At 44.4% G+C, this 21,963-nt stretch overlaps 1 protein-coding gene across 9 annotated transcripts in view; it reads right to left on the bottom strand.

Annotated features, from left to right (window-relative positions):
• Positions 1 to 13,102: 13,102 nt before the first annotated feature.
• The window catches only part of LOC140499029 (galactosylceramide sulfotransferase-like), a 32,164-nt gene continuing 23,303 nt past the window's right edge, over positions 13,103 to 21,963 (bottom strand). For all 9 annotated transcript variants that reach the window (XM_072599949.1, XM_072599951.1, XM_072599948.1 and 6 more), the window contains one exon: positions 13,103 to 14,691. In XM_072599949.1, coding sequence (XP_072456050.1) covers positions 13,569 to 14,691 — 1,123 coding nt within the window. In that variant the 3' untranslated portion in view covers positions 13,103 to 13,568. The remainder of the gene's footprint in view (positions 14,692 to 21,963) is intronic.

Raw genomic sequence — 21,963 nt, 5'->3', positions numbered from 1 at the left:
GGGCAGGAGCATGGAATTCTAGCTGGGAGGGGCCCTAGAGCACTTGTAGACCATCCCCCATTTTGAATGGAGGGAGAAACTGAGGTCAGAGAGGGGCAGGGGCTTCCTCTGGTCACCCAGCTTCCCAGAAGCAAAGGCAGAATTCCCACCCAGCTCCTCTGTCCCTAGCTTCAGGACTCTCTGCCCTGTCTAAGCTGGAGGCAGGGAGGTGGAAAAGGGATGGGGTTGGAGCCTTAGACGGGGGGCGTGAGGATAGTGGGAAGGGGAAGGATGGGGGACAGGCTTACCTGGGCCAGCACCTCCTCCTGCTGAGGGCTCAGGTCCCCAACCCTGCCACTCATGGTGCTCACAGGGAGAAGTCTCTCTGCTGTGCCACTAGGACAGCCTTTTCTCTGGATGGAAAGTGGGGCAGAATTGAGTTTGGGGTGTGGCCTGAGGGGCAGGGAGGAGCAAGGGAGCCCTCGGTCCCACCTCAACTGGAACCTCCTGGTTTCTAACTATTTACCCCTCAGATCAAAAGGCACAGAGGTCTCCCAGAAGCCTCAGTTTCCTCGTCTGTAAAATGGGAATATTATTAGCACTTACCTCCCAGGATTGTGAGAATGAAATGAGTTAACATATGGGAAGTGCTTTGCAAACTTTCAGGTGCTACATAAAGTTAGCTAGCAGTTAGTTTAATGTAAATTAAAAGTGATTAAGGTGAGAAGGTTAAACTAGGTGACCTGTCTGGTCCTACTTTAAATCTTATGTCCCAAGAACTGAAGTCCCTTCACAGAACTACAGGCTTGGAAGGGCCCTCAACAGTCACCAGTCCAACTAGGACATGACCAAGAATCCCCAGGAGAAGACACCAATGGGTTCAAGCATATTACAGCTATGGATGGTATAATTTTCCCATCTGTAAAATGGGGAGATTATCATAAAACTGTCTACTTGTCAGTTAGTTGTGAAGAAAACCCTTTGGAAAGTGTTGGGCACTCTGGAGGTATAAACTGCTGCTCTTGTTATTGAGATAGGGTCCTGAACCTGTGGGGAGTGCCTGGGTGAGCACCTTCCTCATGGATAGTTGTGAAAGAAGGAAGATACCAAGTATTTATTACGTAAATGCCAAGAGCTTTACAAATATTGTCTCATCTGATCCATTACAAAGCCTGTGGGAGGTGGTTGCTATTATCTCCATTTTACAGTTGCCCAGGGTCACACAGCTAGTAAATACATGATCCTGGATTTGAAGTGAGGTCATCCTGTACCAGTGGCTGCCAAACATGGGAGTTCTGTGTGTGATGTAGGGAACAGAGGAAGTCAGTGGAGTGAGAAGCAAAATGACATGATCTGTGCTGTATTTGGGGAAAATCACTTTGGCAGAGGTGTGGAGGATGGAAAGACTTGAGGCAGGGAGGCCAAGCTGGAGGAGCAGAGGGTTGAGGTTGTGAGAGAGGAGACCAAAGTCCTGGGACCATGTAGACATGGGAGTCATCTTCAGAGAAAGGATGATTAAATGAGGGTGATGAGATCGCCCAGAGGGAGACTGGGGAGAGGATATAGGACTGAGCCACACACTCACACTTAGGGGGCCTGTCAAAAAAGGTGGTCTAGCAAAGGACCCGTGGGGAGAATCAGGAGAAAGCAATATCCCCACACCCAGATTGGAGAGAACATCGAGAGTCATCCGGAAGAAGCTGGTCCAAATGTCACCATCATAGGCTCATGGCACAGATGAGTTTTATCCTCACACTACTTGGCAGGGCAGGCTTGGAGGAGGGAGGGATGGCAATTATTTAAAGAAAAACAAAATTTGGAGAGGCTGACTTGCCAACAACATCAACAGACACATTGGTCAAAGCAAACAGTGGGAGGATGCTTGAGGTCATTGTCAGAATCTTCAAGGAGATGGATTTCTCCCAAGAAACCTTGGTGTGCATGGAACACACAAGATGGCAGAACATTGGAAAGCTGTTCTGTACCAAGGAGTGAAAAGTTGAGGTCTCAGATGATCCCCCTGTAAAATAAAGGTTATGGATAGATGGTCATGAATGCCCCTTCCAGGCCAGAGAATCACCAAATGCCAGCATTGGAAAGACCAACCCCTAGAGACCTAGGATATCATATTCAGATGTAGTATACTATGGCCTTCACATCAGCCTTGGTTTATGATCTCCATTGAGGGGCAGCCCTCCCAAGGCAACCCACTGCACTGGTGCTCACGTCTTCTGGGTAGGAAGCTTAATGAACGTGGAGTCAGGAAGACTAACCTTTCTGAGTTCAAATTCAACCTCAGACACTTACTAGCTGTTTGACCCTGGGCAAGTCATTGAACTCTATTTGCCTTGGTTTCCTCATCTGTAAAATGTCTCTTGGCCAAGAAAACTCCAAATGGGATCACTGAGAGCTGGATGAGACTGAGAAACAGCTGAACAACAAATCATCCCTCCGTGGTTCTAGTTCTGTGCCCTGAGGACAAAGCAAACACAGCTAATCCCTTTCAAAGACATGAGGACAACATTCTCATCCCCTCTGAGTCTTCTCTCCAGGCTGACCATCTCTGGTCCTTTCCCACCTTCTTCTGGATACTCCCCAGATGGTCAATGTCCTTACTAAACTGGAATGCCCAGAAGTGAAGCCAACCCCACAGTGTTGTAGAGCCAGGGCAGCAAAGAGGGAGGTCATCCCCTCCTCCCCAACCCTGGCAGCGACCTCAGACATACTCTGGGTCTTTGGCAGCCACATAACCCTGGTTCCAAAGAGCTTGTAGTCCCCCTTTAAGGGGAGCCATTACTGAGTCCTGGAAAACCCTAGGACCTCCCATGTGTAAACCCTGACCCATGAGGAAGGCCTCCTCTGTGGGTGGAGGCCCTTCTCAGGTTCCTTTTCTCTTGCCTTCAGCAGAATGAAGAAACATTCCAGGTGAAAGTTCGTCATTTGACTTGGAGGCATCCCACTCCTCCACACTAAAAATAGGCTAGGGCAGGTGTCCATAACCTGATTGGCCTTCTGTGGCCAGGCTAAATCACTGGAAACATTGGGTACTATTAGTCCCCTAGAAATATCTGACAACTAGGAAGACAGAATGTTAGAAGGGGCCTCAGAACATGGAATATATGAACTGGGAGGAGCCTTAGAACAGGGAATGTCAGAGTTGGGAGGAGCCTTGGAACAGGGAAGGTCTAAGCTAAAAGGGGATTTAGAACATAGAGTGTCAGAGCTGGGAGGGGTCTTAGAACAGGAAATGTCAGAATGCTAGTTGCCTCTTTGGGGCAATTTCCAGCTCATTCCTCTTACCCATACACTGCTCATTCTGTCACTCCACATCCATGGTCCAGAAAAGATAAAGAAATTTTTCCATGACCCAGAAAAGATAAAGAACTTTTGATTTAATCAGTTGATAGTCTGATTGTAGTGAAATAACATGGGATGTTAGAACTGGGAGGATTCTTGGAACACAGCACTCAGAATGTCAGAACTTAAAGGAACCCACATTGGTCAGTATCAGAGCTACCCTAGCAGCCTGACTCTCTCTCATCACATCCAGCCTTGTAGCTTCTACCTCTGCCACTTTCTTGCCTTTATCCCCTCTCTCTCCTCACAAGGCCACAGTCCAGGGCCAGGTCCTCATCCTCTTTCTCATGGAGGCTACAACAGCCTCCAGTTGGTCTCCCTGCTCCTAACCTTTTCCCTCTCTAATCTATCTTCAGCACAGCTGTCAAAATCATCCTACCAAGGCAGAAGTCAAGAGAGGTCATATGACAGAATGACCAAGGTTCAAGTCCTGGTTGGTGACCCTGGGAAAGGTTTCTGACCCACTAGTGCCTCAAGGATGTCAGTGACAAAAAGAAAGGCCCCACATACACTCCAGTCTTTTTAATGGTAGCAAAGTAGATGTCCATTGATTTGGGAATGGCTAAATAAATGATGGTACATCAACTCAATAAGACAGAGGCATCAAACTCATGGCCTCTCTGCAGCCTCTGGGAAAGTTTAACAAAATACAAATAAAATTGAGCACAGAGAATGTGAATTTGTAGTTCTCTAAGTCAATATTTCTATTTGAGTTTGAAATCACTGCAATAGGGTATTTCTGATGTCAAAAATGATGGCCACAATGAAAACAGAGAAGCACCGGAAAACTCATATGAACTGATGCAAATTCAAGTCAGAAAACAACACACACAATTATTTCAATGATGCAAATGGGAAGATTATAAAACATTTACAACCAAAGCTTCAATGGAAAGCACAGCTTAGACACAAATTAAATGACTATTTTGTTGCAAAAATAAAGCAAGAGCTGGATTTTTTAATAGTTGAAGATACAATTTTAAAAAAACAATATAAATAAAATGACTGAAATTGTCAGGAAAGGAAGAGAACTATGGGAGAAAGAACTGGAAATGAAATTACCAGTTAGCACAAGAGACACAAACTCAAGCAACAAACACCCTAAAAATCAGAATGGGTCAAATGGAAGCTAATCACTCCATGATAAAATAAAAGATATTAAAGTCAAAAAACCAGAGATGGGGGGAAGAAAATTTAAGACATTTCATATAAAAAACACTGACCTGGAAAACAGATAGAAGAGAGATCATTTAAGAATTATTAGACTACTGGACTGCCTTTACCAAAAAAGGAGCCTACCTATCGATCTCAAGAAATCTTACAACTGCTCAGATTTCTTAGAACAGGAAGGCAAAGTAGATGTAGAAATTATCTTTCCGTCATATCCTGGGAGAAATTCCAAAGTGCAAAGAAGCAAAATCTAGAGTTTCCAAGTCAAAAAAAAAAGTGCTGCAAGCGGCCAGAAACAAAAATTCAAGTACTGCAGAGCCACAGTTAAGAAAAGACATGATTTAGCAGCAAGCACTATGAAGCAATGGAAAGCTTGGAATACGATATTCCCCATGGCAAAGAATACAGACTTATAACCAAGCGTAACATATTCAGAAAAACCAAATATGCTACAGAGGGAAAAGTGAATCTTTCGTGAAAGAGGTTTTGCCAACTCTCCTGAAGAAAAAAGTCTAAAGCTGGGTGGGAACCTTGAAGTTCAAACATAGGAGTTAAGAGAAATATATATAGAAAACAATTTTAAGGAACTAAACAAAGATAAGTTGGTTGCATTTTAATAGGGGGAAGTAATACACGTATCCCCTCAGATCTCTATCATCATCAGAGGTCATAAAGGGAGTCTAGGTAGGGAGAAGGCTTGCTTGTGGTTCTGTTATGTCTTGATTATCTTAAGATAAGAATGGAAAAACACTGACCAGCTGTGGAGAGAGGCGGAAAGAGAAGGCTAGAGAAAATGACCTTAATTAGGGTGCACAAGTAAACATCTCTACAATGAAGGAGGGAGACATCAGGGCAGGGAGTGGCTGAAATTTGGACCTTATTCTCATCTGAATTGGTTAAAGAAAGGAAGAATGTAAACACAGAGTTGGGTACAGAAACACATGTCACTCAATTTGGAAATAGGAGGAAAGGAAAGAATGGAAAAAACAGGGAATAAAAGGGAGAGTAGATTAAGGGAAAATCATCTTAAATCAAACTCTAATGATACATAAAAATATTGATAGTGACTCTTTTTGTGATGGCAAAGAACTGGAAATTGAGGGAGGTGACCGTCATTTGGAGAATGGCTGAACAACTTATAGTATATGAATGTGATAAAATTTATTTTGCTGTAAGAAATCATAATTATAGTTACCATTGGTGTAGCACCAATGAAGGTCGCAAAGCATTTTACAGATATTGTATTATTTGATCCCCATACCAACCCTGGGAGGCAGGTGTTATTATTCATCACCATCATCCTACAGATGAGGAAACTGAGGTAGACTTGCCCAGAGTCACAGAGTTAGGAAGTGACTTAGGTCAGATTTGAACTCCAGTCTTCCTGATTCCACACTCAGTGCTATATCTACTGCACCACCTATCTTATAAAAAGGATGGTTTCAGAGAACACTAGGAAAACTTGTATGAACTGAGAAAGAGGGAACTGAGTAGAACAGGGGAACAGTTTATACAACAAGAAGATTATAAAGATAAACAATTTTGAAAGACTTGGGAACTCTGGTCAGCACAATGGCCAGAGGACTGTGATGAACTCTGTTCCTTGCCCCTGCTAGATAGATGAAAGACTGAATGAGACTTTTTGTTTTGGATATGACCAATGCAGAAATTTGATTTACTTGACTAAACATGTTTGTAACAGGGGTTTTGTCTTTCCTTCTCAATAGTGTGGGGAGAGGAGGGAGAAAAGGCATTTTTTTTTTTTTGTTGATCAAAAAAAAAATTATTTAAAAAATAATTAAAAGCTGAGCCTTTATTTCAAGAGAAATTGGGGAGGGGTCATTAAAATAACATTGCTGCTCCTTTTAGGTCATCCTCACCTCCCCTTCCTGTTCAATTCTGTGTCTACTCCTTTGTCTACACACAGACAGGTGTTCAGACACCTGCTAGCCTCCCGCTCCTGCAGGGGTAGTGACGGAGTGAAAGAAAAGGGAACATAGGGAGTGAAGAGTCACAGTTTGGGGATTGTCTCTAAAAACTGACTTGACAGTTCGTGCTCAACAATAAACCCAAGGCCCAAAGAGCAAACATGCTTGACATTCTTGCCCTAGGTCAAACAGAAAAGAGAAGGAAAGTACAGCTAAACAGGTCTGCTCAGAAAGACAAATAAAAGAATTGGTGGAATGAGTCTATCAAAAGAAAAAATGAAACACCATTTCACAGGCCCAGTGGTCATCTTGTATTGCAGTGATTATGCTAATAATCATTTTAAAAGCTAACGTGGGTAAAGCACTTACCATAGGAGAGGGAGGAGGGAAGAAAGGAGAGGGAGAGGGAGAGGGAGAGGGAGAGGGAGAGGGAGAGGGAGAGGGAGAGGGAGGGAGAGAGAGAGAGAGAGAGAGAGAGAGAGAGAGAGAGAGAGAGAGAGAGAGAGAGAGAGAGAGAGAATCATTTGATCTTCAGAGAGATGCTTTCAGATCCAGGAAGGTTTGGGTTCAAATTCCATATCTCATACATGTTGCCTGTGTCTCCCTAGATAAATCATTCAACTTTTGATCTCTAGGAAATTCTCTAAGACTGTAAGTAAAATCAGTCTAAATCGGTGGAAGGAGTTCTCTATCCCAGTGAAGTCACAGATCTGGTACCTGTCCCTAATAATTCAAAGACCACCATAAAAAATAATTGCTGTAGTACATCAATGTAGCTTATGGAGGATGAAGGACGAGGGAAGTTCTATGAAAAACTCCAAATGAAATCTACATATACATTTATACTTGGTGACTTCACTGCAAAGATGGGAACAGATAGAAATCAGTGAAAAATATGTTGGAACATATGAACTTGGAACAAGAAAGGAGAGGGACCCAAAACTTGTAAAGCTACTGAGAAGTCTCCTACCTATATATTATTAATACCTCCCTTGAGGAAAGAATAGAAGATGCTGACCACAGGAATCCCCCAAGTAATATGACAAAACAATCAAGAAACTGATTATATTTTAACTTACAAGACATGACTCGTTACCAACATAATATAACTGTCATTCTTAAATCAGCCGAGTATAATCAGACCATCAGCTGGTTAGAGCAAAGGTCCTTCATCTTTTTTGAGTCACGGATGCCCTTGGTAGTCTAGTAAAGCCTAGGGATCCCTTTTAAGGATCATGTTTTTAACGCATAAAGTAAAACATATAAGGAAACCCATTGTATTAGAATATGATTATCACAAAATAAAAATGTTAAACCAAGTTTCTGAACCCCAGATTAAAAATTCTTGAACAGAACAAGGGCCAAAATTAAGACAAAGAAAAGAAAAAAGTATCTATTATGTGCCAGACATTTTGCTAAACACTTTATAAATACTATCTCATTGGATCTTCAGAACAACCCTCGGAGGCAGAGGCTGTTATTACTCTTATTATATAGTTGAGCAAAGTGAGGCAGACATAGTTTTAAGTGATTTGTCCAGTGTCATACAACTAGTAAGTGCCTGAGGCCAGATTTGAACTCAGGTCTTCCTCACTCCAGACCCAGAGCTCTACCCATTGCTCCACATAGCTGCTTTTATTTTTAAAATAAAGAATAATGATAAAATAATAATGTGGAAAAAACAGGGGAAAAGGAAGAGAATGAAGGGGATTTTATTCAACCACTTAACAGAGAAAACAGAAGGAAAGATACGGATAATCAAATAAATGAAAAATAAAAAGAAATTAATAAGTTAAGCAAATCTCCAAAAGTGGAGAAAGGGGTAACAGACAAGATGGGTGGGGTTTCTGGGTGAGTGGAAGGGATCCAGTGGGAACAAGGTTGCCTTAATGTAAATAAAGCTCAAATAAAGGAAGAGACAAAGTGCTGTCTTCAAAGAGAAAATGGGAGGGAGGAATCCTGATTCAGATTTAAAAAAAAACATTAAAGATAAATGGAATATAAACCTAATTTGTTCACATAGCTTTAAATGTAAATGGATTTAACAATCCAATAAAAATGAAAGCGAGAGAAAACCTGAATAAGAAAAAAAACCCTGCAATCTGCTGCCTACAAGAAACACACCTTAAAAACAACAGCAGCAAAGACATGCATAGAATAAAAATGAGGGGCTGGAAAATTCTTTTTACTGTGCATCAAGTAAAGCCAATAAAGCAGGAGTTACAATCATGACAAAGCAAAATCATTCATAACATCAAAGGAGAAAAACATGGAAACTATCACTGGAGACTATTGAAACCAAGGTCAGCGGGGGCAGCACTAGTGCATTAGTGTCCCAAGAGCCTGAAGCATAAGAATTTTCCCCCTCTTTGTGCATGCCTGGATCATGTGTGTTCTCCAGTTGTGAACTCTATGCACCCGACCTTACCACCAATGCTGGTGCGTTTGTGGAAGCATGTACTCCAAGTTGACTGTGGAGATGTTTGGTTATTACTTTTGCTTTGAGCTTATTATGTCTTATGATTGGCTAAAGATAAGGTCAACACACCAGTGAGCACTCATGGGCTGTTTTTAGGAGTGAAGTTGCAGGTGCCTTTGTACCTAGAGGGGTCCTCAGGTCGGGGGTTTCAATCTTCCAGAGTTGACAGGAACACACCATTGAATCTAATCTCCTATCATGATGTATGAGTTTCCATATGATACCCCTTACCTCCACCTCTTAGAATCCTCAGCTCAGGTGCCATTTTGTCATACAGGAACATTTCCTCATCCCTTGGCTCAACCTCATAGAATCACAGAAATTTATGAGTTGGAGGGGACCTGGCAGCCATCTAGTCTATTCCATATATGAAGGAATCTTCTTAACTGTTGAACACCTTGTCCTCTTGGATACTCTCTCCCCTCTAGGTTTTTGTGACGCTGCTCTTTTCTGGTTCTCCTGCCTGCCTCACCACTTTTTCTCAATTTCCTGCGTTGGAGCTTCACAGTCATTAATTGCAGATGTCCTTCAAGGCTCTGTTTGTCCTCTGTATCTTTCTTTGAATTCTTATCATCTCCCATGAGTACATGTTATTGTAGATGTTTATCATGTTTATGAGGATGATTCCCAGATCTAGAGGCAGCTGGCATCACAGTAGAAGGAGAGCTGGATTTAGAGTCAGAAGACCTGAATTCACCTCTGGCCCAACACTTTCTAGCTGTATGATTCAGGGCAAATTACATAGCCTCTGTTTGCCTCAATTTCCTCAACTGTAAAATGAGGATAATAAAAGTACCTATAATAGATTTTTTTAAAAAATGCTTAGGACAGCATGCTCTGGCACATAGTAGGTACTTTATAAATGCTTATTCCCTCTGCCTTCCCTATCTCTATAGCCAACCCTAGTCAACCTCCTGAGCTTTTGTCTCACATCTCCAACTTCAAATTGGTTATCATGTCCAAAACAGAACTTACTATCTTTCTCACTTCTGAACTTGGGTTGTTTGTTTTGTTTTGTTTTTTGGAAAATTTGTACATTTTATTTTTTTACAATTCCATGTAAAACAATATTAATATTCATTTTTTTAAAAAATTGAGTTTCAAATTCTCTTCCTCCCTCCTTTCCCTTCTTCTTCAGAAGGCAAGCAATTTGATGCAGATGGGTAGTTATGCAAAACATATTTCCATATTAGCAGTGTTGTGATAGAAAATACATACCAAAAAAAGAGAAAAAACCCAGAAAAATAAAGACAGTAAAAACAAAGTGTGCTTCAATCAGATTCCATCACTTCTTTCTCTGGAGGTGGAGAGCATTTTTCATCATGAGTCCTTTGGAATTGTCTTGGATCCTTGCGTTGTTGGGAAGAGCTAAGTCATTCACAATTGATCACAGTATAATATGGCTGTTACTGTGTGTACAGTGTTCTCCTGGTTCCGCTTATTTCACACCGTCTTCTCAGGCTAGAAATTTTGATTTCATCCTTAACTCCTCACTCAAACTCACTCCACGTATCCAAGCTGTTGCTCAGTTTTGTCATTTTTACCTCTAAAACATCTCGTCTCTTTCTCCTTGTCTACATTCAGTCTCCCCGGGTTCAGTCATTCATCACTTTTCACCTGGATTGTTGCAATATCTGTCTTGTTGGTCTCATTGCCCCAGATCTCTCCCTACTCTAATCCATCCTTCACTTAGTTGCCAAAGTGATTTTCCTAAAGTGTAGATTTAACCTTGTCACTCCCTTGTTCAATAAGTTTCAGTAGCTCCTTACTATCTCCAAGATCAAGCATGCCCAGTTCTTTCTGTCAGTGTGGCATGGACTCAAAGCCCTTTGCCATCCTACTGCCCCCTCTATGGACATTCCCCATGTCATGTTTCCTTCCCAAAACGTGGTTCCCAGAAATCAACCCAGTCCTCCAGATGTAGCCTGACCAGGACAAAGGATGACAGGACTACAACTTCCTTATTCCTGGAAATTATACCTCTCTTAATGCAGCTTAAGATTCCATTAGGCCTCTTGACTGCCATATTGGTTCATATTGAGCTTTTAGTCCAAGAGTACCCCAAGAGTTTTTAAAAAATAATATGTCCATGGAGGGAAAACAGTAGGAAGTTAACTCCCTCTGTTCTATGAACAGTGACTGGTTCTCCTTGCACTTTAGGGATTGGACACTAGAGGGTGATGTTAAGCTAGAAGGGACCTAAGGACAGGGAACAGAATTGTCAGAGCTGGAAAGGGATCTTAGAACTCTTCTGGTTCCCTCACCTCCTTATACAGAGACAGAAAGGGAGAGGAGAAAGGACTTGCTTGTAGCCATAGAAGTAACAAGAAACAGAGCTTGAGTTAGACCCCGGATCTCAGGGCAGGGAGTACGGTACAATGGACAGACGCCAAAGAACTGGGTTCAAATCCTATCTCTGTAACACAGGACAAGTCACTTAACCTTCCTCTGCCTGTTTCCTCATCCATAAAGATAACGGTTTGACCAGATGACCTCTGTAAACCTTTCCGACTCTTGGATCCCAAATCAAAGAACTCAGGGATAACTTTCTATCCTCCCTCACACAAACCCACAAACCACTAAATCTTCAGCAAGGCAGGACAAGGGGTTAGCCCTTGTGGTAAAAGGTGTCCAAGATTTCTTCTACTCATCACCTTTACTGACTGCTGACAAATTCTCACAGACAAGGAAGAAAGCCAAAAGCCTCAGCAGCAACAGTGACTCTCAGACCACTGATTTCAGCCTGAATCTCTTGAGGGTCATCCAGAGAAGTAACTTGTTGGAGATGTGACATGGACACTGCTTCTGCAGCAGCCCTGCCTCCTCAGCAGCCAAGCTACTGAGGACCATGAAAAGAAACTCCCTGCTGCTAAAGTCCCTGGTCCTGTCCAATGGTTCAGCATCAGAAATGGGTATGGTTTCATCGAAGATCATGCTAAAGGAGACGTGGTTCCATGTTTTACTATGGAATCCCAAGGCCTATTTTCCATCTGACCTACAGCTTAAAGCCCCTGTTAGAATGGGAGCTCCTTGAGAGCTGAGACCCCTGACCTTTCAGTCTTGCAAAATTGCATTCTGGAAAGGCAATTTACATGGAGTGGCCAGGGGCATAATGGGAGCTGAAAGGATTTTTTTTTCATTCTAACTCAAAAAACAGTTTGAAATCAAGCAAGTAAAAAGATATGTGATGCCTGGTGCTTCCTCTTCTTTGCAGCCTTTTCACCCCAGAGGAACCGCCCCCCACAATCCCCCAAAGGTGTATCCCTCCTCCCATAGACTCTCCTGAGGAAGCTGCAAGGTGAGCCATCCTCCACGCCTCTCAGCTCTGCTCCCACTTCCTCACCAGGTCACTGCATGGTCCTCCCCCTCCCCTGCTTCACCTCCCTTTTATGTGAGCATTAGAATAGGGACTGTTTTTCCTGACTTCCTTAGCCCAGTGCATGGCTCACAAGAAGGTGCTGAGTAAATGCTCCTTGACCAGTGGCTTCTCTGGCCAACTGCTTACAGCTATGTTTCTAACTCAAGGAGCTACGTCACAAAAGAGCTGCTGTATCTTTGCCAAGGAAGAAGAGGGCTCATAGCAGCTGCAGTTTGATGGTGACCCTGAAGAAACACCAGCAGACTGCAACGTGACAGAGGAGACAGATGAGCAGAGAAGGCTCAGTGGTGTGTGGCAGTGGAGCCTGGTGGCAGCCCCAGGTGAGCGGATGACATCAGCAGCTCTATGACGAAGGCAGCAGCAGACAACAGCAGCAGCAGGCACAGAATGGGCTGTCACCAATGAGATCATCTGTGTAAAGTGCTTTTCAAATAGTAAATCATCTTACATCTACTGTACAACATCCCCTAGTAATTATTACTGTTGTTAGCCTGTTGGACACATGTATTCCCCAGCCAGGTATATGGCTTCTCCTACATGTGTGGCTTGGGCCATGTGTGTTCCCTCTGTCCCTGGTGCTGTGGAAGTCTAAGAGAGCATACCCCTGCCCATAGGGTGATTTTCCTGTCATTTATTTTGTTATTATATTGAATTAAATATATTTTGCTTTGTCTTAATGTGTCCTCTGATGGATCTGGTAAGAGGAATATCACTGGGGGTTCATGAGCTATGGGTTTGGATGGATGTTCACTCAAAGGGTGCTTTAAACCTGGAATAACTTTGGAGGACCCCAAAGGAAGACACACACTCTTGAACATGTACAGAGGCTCACATTAATGTTTCCCATGGTTCCCCAGCCCCCATGGGTGACTGGTGAGACCAAGGAACAAAGTACAAACAAGAAATTCCTTCGCTTCAAAGGCTGTCCCTACACAAGGGACAGGGAAAATATAGAACATTCTTTTTTTTTTCTTTTGTCTCTTTAAATAAAAAATTTACAATTAGTCAAATACTCCTCTTGGTTAAAGGTGCCCATGCCCAACCTCTTCTGTCTTGGTTGTCTGAGGGTTCAGCCTTGGCCCTCCCTGATGCAGGTCTCACCTACCGGCAGGCTCAGAGGTTAAAGGTCAGGTCTTGCTCCATCTTGCCGAGGTGGGCTCCCTGAGGACCCTGCCCTCTCCCTCCCTGAAAGGAAAGACCCAGGTACGTGCACTGAAGGAGGCTGAGAGAGTCACAAGAGAGAAGGGAGGGCAGGCCAGGGCTGGGCGTCTGCCCATCACCACCGAAGAAGCTCCCTGATGTATTTCAACAGTCGGATGACCCACAGGTTGACCCCAAGGTCAATGAGGTACTGGATCTCGGGGGTCAGCATCTTCCTGCACAGCTGCTGATGCCGCTGGCTGATTCGCTTCTTTAGGTTGTAGCCGAGGATGGTCTTGGTCCCCAGCGGTTGCCAGGGCTGCATGGATGACTCCTGGATGGCCTCAGCGTCCACCGCCCGGCCTCCGTCGATGCAGATGCTCCGCATTCGCTCGTTCTCCCGCCGCAGGGAGGCCACCTCTCGGGCCATGCGCTCCCGCCCGAAGGCCTCCACCTTGCGCCAGAAGCTGGCGTTGAAGTGGCGGTAGAGGAGCGCATCCAGCTGGTTCCAGTCGGTGGCCCGCTGGTAGAGCTCTCCGGTCAGCTGGGGGACGGCGGAGGCCCGGCGGGCGTTGAGCTTGAAGTAGAGGATGTCCTCCAGCTCCCAGCACAGGAGGTCCTTGAGCAGCACCAGGGACTCGTCGAAGTACTCCTGCAGCATGACCAGGTGGAACCTCTGCTCCACCTCCAGGATGTGCTCCTGCACCTGGGGGCTGTGGGGGTCCAGCTCGCTGTCGTAGCCCAGGTCAAAGAAGAGCAGGTTGCGGAGGTAGTGGGCGTTGAAGCCTCTGGGGTCGTAGTAGCGGTTGGGGTCCTGCAGGAACTTGGCCAGCTTGTTGCGGCCCGTGAGCCTCCAGGTGAAGGGCACCACCATCCCGAAGTAGTGGAAGGACGACTCGAAGAGATGCGCCGGGTCGCGCAGCACCGTGATGAACGTGGCGTTGGGGGGCACCAGGCCGCGCACCTCGGGGTAGCGGAAGCGCATGTGGTTGCAGATGATGTTGAAGCACTCACCGGGCTGGTAGTTGTGCACCAGGCTGCGCTTGAAGAAGGCCGGGTAGTTGAAGTCGTTGTAGCCGCTGGGGAAGGCGAACTTGAGGTTGTGCTTCTGGCCGAAGCGGAAGAGGATGTTGAGCAGGGTGCTGCTGGCCGTCTTGTGTGTCTTCATGAACACGATGTCCGTCTTGGGCCGGCAGGAGCCGCCGCCGCTGCTGTTGACCGGCGGCGTCGGTGGAGAACAGGAGGTTTCAGCTGGGGGCCTGCGAGGGGGCAAGAACGGGGAAACCATGAGGGACAGAGCCCCGCTCCGAGACTTGGGGTCCGTTACTCTGGAACTGTCTCCTCATCAGACAGAGGCCGTATGGGGTTGGGGAAAGGAGACCAGGGTTCAAATCCAGCCACGCCACAGACTGTATACCATCCCCTCCTTTCCAGCTCCCCATTATCTAATGGCTTCTCCCATTAGAATGTAAAGTCTTCAAGGGCAGGGATTCTGTTTGCTGGTGTTTGCATCCCAGGGTTTAGCACAGTGCCTAGAGCTCGGTAAGCTGTTAAAATGCTCTATCTGTTCTCTCTACTGCCCATCCATCCATCTAGCTATCTAGATAACTCTCCATCCATTCATCTGTTCATCCATTCATTCATTTATCTAGCTATCTAGATATTCACGCATCATCTTTCCTCCACCTATTCATTCATCCATCCATTCATCCATCTATCCCTCCATTCAACCACCTATCCATCCATCCAGCTATCTAGACAACTATTTGTCATTCATCATCCATCTATTCATCTATCTATCCATCCATCTACCTGTCTAAATACCTATCCATCCATCTAGCCATCCATCAATCTAAATATACGTCTGTCTCTCCATCCATCCATTAATCCCTCTGCCCATTCATCTGTTCATCTATCTGTCTGTCCATATAGCCTTTCATCCCTCTAGCTAGATAGCTAGATATTCACCCATGCATCCATCCATTTATTTAGCTATCTAGATATTTACTCATCATCCTTTCTCCATCTATTCATCCATCCATTCACCTATTTTTCAACCAACAATCTATTCATACATCTAGCTGTCTAGATAGCTACCTATTGGTCTACCCACCATCTATCCATACATCATTCATCCATCTTTTCATCCATCTAGCTAGCTAGCTAGATATCCACCCATCCATCCATCCATCCATCCACCCATCTATTCATCTATCTACCTATCTAAATATCTATCTATCCATCTAACCATCTATCTATCCATCCATCTAAATATCTGTTTGTCTATCCATCCATTTATCCCTCTATCCATTCATCTAGCTGTTTATTATCTATCTGTCTGTCCATCCATCCACCTAGATACCCACATATCTTGCCTGCCTTAATCCATTCATCCATTTATTCATCTAGCTATTATATCTATCCATTTATGCATCTAACTATCCAGCCAGCCAACCATCCATCCATCCATCCATCTAAATATATGCCTGTTCAACTATTCATCCATCTATCCATCCATTCATCCATCCATCTACATATCCATCCTTCATCTCCTTACCTATCCACCCATCTATCTAAACATCTATCTATCCATCCAACCATCCATCATCTGTCTGTCCATTTCTCTAGATGGATAAATAGATAGATAGACAGACAGATAGATAAATAGATGATAGCTATTACTCTCTAACATTTACTAACCATATGACAATAAGCAAGTGGTTTAACTTTTCTGAGCCTCAGTTTTCTCATCTGTAAAATGGGAATAAGAATGTCTTGAGCACTGACTTCATATAGTGGCTGTGGAACAGGAAGCCAGAGGTCAATCCCTGCTGGTGGGTAGGAAATCCCCCAGTGTTCCTTTGCTTGGTCCCCTGGAGCGTTGCCCTACCCCTGCGATGTGACTAACAAAGCAGCCTCCCTGCCCTGAGGAAAGGCCCACTGCTTTCACCACATGCCTCCAGTTACTGGCACTCTATCGTTTCATCCTGGCACATCATTGCACACTATCATGCCAAGTGGGATTGTGGGAGAGAGCCACCCAGGAATCAATATATTGATTGCAAAGTGAGTAAGTAAGGAAGAAAGCAGCAGCATCGGACACAGACAGATGTGGTGATGGGAAGGGGAGTGTGCCAGGCCCACACATCCCCCAGCCATGTAGGTGGGTCTAAGCTGCTTCAGTCGTTTTAGGATTTTTTTTAACGTAGAGACTCATAAGAGTCACCTGATTTTAGCAGTAGAAGCAGAGATTAAAAATAAGGATATTAAAAGGAAATATCAAGGAATGAGGAGGTTTCAGAGTACCTGATAGCAGGGTCAGGGCTAAGGATCACTCATGTGACTTAACAACTGATCAGATCATTCAAAAACACCAGGTACAGACAGGAGGAGACAATGTCCGAGAAGAGATCTACACATCCCCTTTGGTAGAGAAGGATGTGGCTAAGAGAACAGAGGCCTTAGTAAATACAGTGCCTGACAGACCGCAAAGAACGTTTGGAGGACAAAGGGCCAAATGCCGGTGCTGGCTGCTCTACATTAGAGAGAGGACCCCTCACTCCTGGGACTCCTACAGCAGAGAGAGCCCGACAGCTTCCCTAGGCCTGGGGCCCAAACCGGTGCCTTTACACCAGACAGAAATGCCAATGGGCACAACACCACAGTTCGGTATTTCATAACAGAAGGATGCAGTTGGACCAAGCTGGGAAACGCTTCTCAAGAGGACTCATGTCCTCAACCTTGGGAACCTTGGATTGCCCCAGTACCCATCCTTTTACAGCAACTGTTCTCAAAGTGTGATCTGCAGGCCCCTGGATATCCCTGAGACCTGATATCGACATTATTTGCATATGAAATTATCTTGTCTCTCTTTGCTAACTACTTATCTGTGGAAGGTTGGGTTTTCTATCTACTTCAACCAAAACAACAGATTGCTACAGACAGAACACAGAAGCAGACAGAAGACTACAGCAATCTTCTAGAAGACATATTAAAGGTTATGTAAAACAATGCCATTTTCCCACTAAATTCCTTTTTGTTTGGGAAAATATGCTTTTCGCTAAAAATGCTATTTATATTAACATCTAAAGGGGTTGTTATTGTTATTTTTTAAATGAATAAATATTTTTAAATGTTGTTTTAATTTCTAATATGATAAATATGGATAGGTGGCAGCTGGCAGGCGCCATAGTGCACAGAGAGTTAGGCTGGGAATCAGGGAGATTTATCTTCACAAGTTCAAATCCAGCTTCAGACACTTTACTATCTGTGTGAACCTGGGCAAGTCACTTCATCCTGTTTGCCTCAGTTTCCTCATCTGTAAAACGAGATGGAGAAGGAAATGGCAAATACTTCAGTATCGCTGCCAAGAAAACCCCAAATAGAGTCACAAAGAGTCAGACATGAGTGGAAAATGACTGATAAAGTATGGCTGGATATTACTCCCATAAACAAATAGCTTCTTTTTGGAGGCACTCAGGGCTGTGATTTAGTCAGGGTCACATAGCTAGTAAGTATTGGGGCTGGATTTGAACTCAGGTCCAGTGCTCTATTCACTGTGCTACCTGGCTACCCCAGGTCCTTAATAATGTTTAAAAGCGTAAAAGGATCCTTAGGCCCAAACATTTGAGAACTGCTGCATTATAGGTCTCGGACCTAGCAAAGAGGGGTAAGTTGGTGGGGAACCTCCAGAGGACCAGCTTTGGGGCCTGCAGGGGGGCCCAGAGTCTACAGACCTTCTTGATAGCACATATTAGATTTGGTGACCGTGAAGCCCCTGGACAAAACTGTTCCACTTGGAAAGGTCACGGAACAAGGGATGAACCTATCATAACTGGACACATGGACATCCACCACCATCAGGTGTCCACCAGGATGGAGGATTCCTGTTAGAGCTGCTGGGAAGGGGGGGGGGGGGGTCACACAAAGTGGGAACACACCTGTGAGCAGAAAGCAGCTTTTGTGTCACAAAAGCCCAGGTGGCCTGGGAGCAGCACTGGGAAAAGGAGACCTGGCCAGAGAAGCAGAAGAGAGATTTTATCACCAGCCTCTCAGGGTCTGCTTTTTCAGACACTTACTCCAGAAGCCCCAGTGAGGACAGAGAATGAGGACCGTACCCATCCACTATGCTGGAACCCAAAGGGCTGGCCTTCTCCAATCACTTTAAGAGATGCTGGAGGAAAAGACATTTATAGACTTCCAAAGGGTTTGGATGGATGGACCCAACCAAACAAGTCAGGACGACCAGAAACCAGGAAGAACAACGTTCACAAAGCAATCGAAACAAACCTGGCCCCAAAGAAGAGAGAAGAGAAGCCATCTCCCCTCCGCTCCCCTACCCTGGTCCTGTGTAGAGCTGGAGTGGAGGATCCACAGATGTGGACATTGCCTGCGATGGCAGATTTTTCCTATGATACTGGTTGGTTTCACCACATATTTTTCTTTGTATTTTTAATTTTTCCTTTATTTGAAAAATAATAATAAAAAAAAATATTCTTTAACCGGGAAGACCTGAACTCATATCCAGCCTCAGACATCTACTAAATGTGCAAGCCTGGTGAAAACCTCTGTCTCAGTTTCCTCATCAGTGAAATGGGAATAATAATAGCACGTCCCAGGCAGGATGGGGATGAGGATCTAATGAGATAATTGGAAAACGGTTCCCACGGTGCCTGGCACATAGTAGGTGCTTAATAAATGTTTGTTCTCTCCCTCCCCACCAGGGTACCAGAAAGTATGACCCCATAGGTGTTGATCCATCTCTGTAAAAATTATTCATGATGACTTTGGACTTACGTCAACAGTCAATCAATCCAAAAGCATTTCTTAAGCGTTTACGCTGTGCCAGGCACTGTGTTAAACGCTGGAAATACAAAAAGAGGCAAACGAAGGTGGCTGCCCTCAAGGAGCTCCTAGTCTAATGAGTCGTACCAGCAAGCCGGAGCCAGGATCAAAGGAGAATAGTCACTAGAGGGAAGGCGTGAGCGCTAAGGGGGTCAGGAAAGGCTCCTCTTAGAAGAGGGCATGTTCATTGGGACTCGAAGGAAGCCTCCTCCTTCCTTCCTTTCTCTTTCTTGCTCCCTCCCTCCTTTCTTTCTCTTTCTTCCTTCTTTCCTCCTCTCCTGCTTTCTCTTCCTCTTCCTCCCTCCCCCTTCCTTCTTCCTTCCTTCCTTCCTTTCTTTTGTCATTCAAGGGTATTTTATTAAAATCAAAGCACCACAGTCTGCCAGAAACAAAATATTCCGTACATAACAGTAACAGACTACTGTATCGGGTGCCCCTCCCAAGAAAGTGATTCTTCCATGAAGAAAGAAATCTGTAATCTGATTGGCTAACACTGCTCAGGAACAAAATCCACCAGTATGTGAATTATGGCTCATTAATTTCACATCCATTGTTATAAAAATAAAAGCTAGGTGCGATCAGCTTATAAAAAGATATTGAATAGAAATTTACACAATGTTATAAAATGTTTAAAAATATTTACATCTTCCTTTCTTCAGGGAAGGAGACACTGCAAAGTGTAGATTATAAAAGCATGTAAAAATAAATCATTTTTTAAAAAGAATACCAAGTACTAAAAAACAAGCCAGTAAAAGGAGGCTGTCCCTTCTGGGACTCCAAGTTAATGAGTCTCCCTTAGAGAAGGGAACAGTGGAATCCTCACCTCTCCACCCCCACCCGGGGGCGTGCACACACACACACACACACACACACACACACACACACTTTATAACCTACATGCAAGCATGAGTAACATTAACTGCAGGGCTCAAGGAGAGACATGGGCAAACACAGTCAGGGAATGAAAGTATTTAGGATTCTCTCATGTAAGGATCCTTATCTCTGGCTGGGAAAAAAGCTGACAGACCCTACAGCTTCACACCCCAAGAGTCCCGAAGAAACAAATTGGGGTTCGTTGCCAAGACTTTCAATGAGGATGTAGAGGCAGAATTGGACTGAGAAACTGTTCATGGGACACACGTTAGCAAACCCCCAGAAAGCAGCTCTGTGTCTAGCTGTGGAGAGAATGGCCCATTCAGAAGCCAGTCCCTTAGGTTGCTGAAGGGTCCTGCAAAGACAATTCATTGCAGCCATTTACTGGCCATAGGTGGGTCAATCAAAATTTCTTATGCCCCTATACTAAGTGCCAGGCACTGTGTTAAGCGCTTTACAAACGTCACCTCACTTGCTCCTTACAACAACCCTGACAAGTAGGTGCTGTTATTATCCCCACTTTATGGATGAGGAAACTGAGGCAGACGGAGGGTAAGTGACTTGCCCTGGGTAACACAGCTAGGGAGTGTCGGAGGCCACATTTGAACTCAGGTCTTAGTGACTCCAGCCTGGCGTTCTATACTCTGTACTACCTACCTGTCCCCCGCAATATAGCACGGATATATCTGTCTGCTCGCTCTACATTGCTTTGCTGTTTGTTGGCGTATGAACAGCTATTTATGCTGGTCATGTTACCACCCATGTAAATACTTATGTTAAAAAGTTTAGTTAATATTTATGTATATGTACCCGTTCTCTCTGATATGCGTTTATGCCTGTGACACCTTTATGTAAAATACCTCATGTTTAATTTAGATCTGGAGGTCCTGAGGTAAGGGATGCTTTGCCAGCTAGCATGTATTAAGCACCTACTATATTCTAGGCACTGTGTTAAGCCATGGAGATATGAAGAAAGGCTCCCTGCCTTCAGGGAGCTCACAGCCCTATTGGGCAGACAATATATTTTTTAAAATGTAGAAAGAATTATATGCTGGGAAAATTAGCAGTAATCTCAGAGGGAAGGCACAATCATTAAGGGGTGGCAGGAAAGGTCTCTTGCAGAAGGTAGGATCTGAAGGAAGCCAAGAGTTGGAGGTGAGGAAAGAGAGAATTGCAGGAACGAGGGATAGGAGATGGGGATAAAAACGCCAGGAGATGAGAGAGCGCATCTTGTGTGACAGATCCAAGGTCACCTTATAATGGACTATGGCTAATGAATGTGTCATCGATGCTTCCTTGCGCTCTGAGATGATGACCTGGGATGCTTTAATTTTAAGGGTTAATCATCCTTATTTTGAAGCTATGATTCAGTGACTGATTTTACAAGGAAATTTCTGCATCTGGAAAGGAAGATAACAGGGTGCTGGAGTCTTATCCCTCATGGCAAAGAGGGGATCCTCTAGCTTTCCTCAACTCAATCCCCTGGGGAATTCCTGGGATTGGACTATAACTGACCAACTAGCCTTCCTAGCCTGAAGCTAGGCTAACCTTAAGTAGGTTAGGGGGTCAGTGGTCAGTGATCCCCAAAATACACACCTCCCCGGGGATTCTAAACCAGAGGGTGGTACTATGAGTCTCGGGGGACCACATGGGACTCTTTGGGAAAGTGGGATTCACTCTAATGTCAAGGAATTGTCTTGGTGACAACCTCAAGTTCAACTCTCTTCTAACAGGGAGCAGATGGGATATTTTAAAGTTTCATATGTGTTTTTGATTTCCCAAGAATCCTTTGCATTTCATGTATTTTTTGTGGA

The sequence above is a fragment of the Notamacropus eugenii genome, chromosome 4, assembly GCF_028372415.1.
Source record: "Notamacropus eugenii isolate mMacEug1 chromosome 4, mMacEug1.pri_v2, whole genome shotgun sequence".
In the NCBI taxonomy this organism is placed as follows: Eukaryota; Metazoa; Chordata; class Mammalia; order Diprotodontia; family Macropodidae; genus Notamacropus; species Notamacropus eugenii.
Note: the sequence above shows the minus strand (reverse complement) of the source record. Positions and strands in the feature narration are given on the sequence as shown.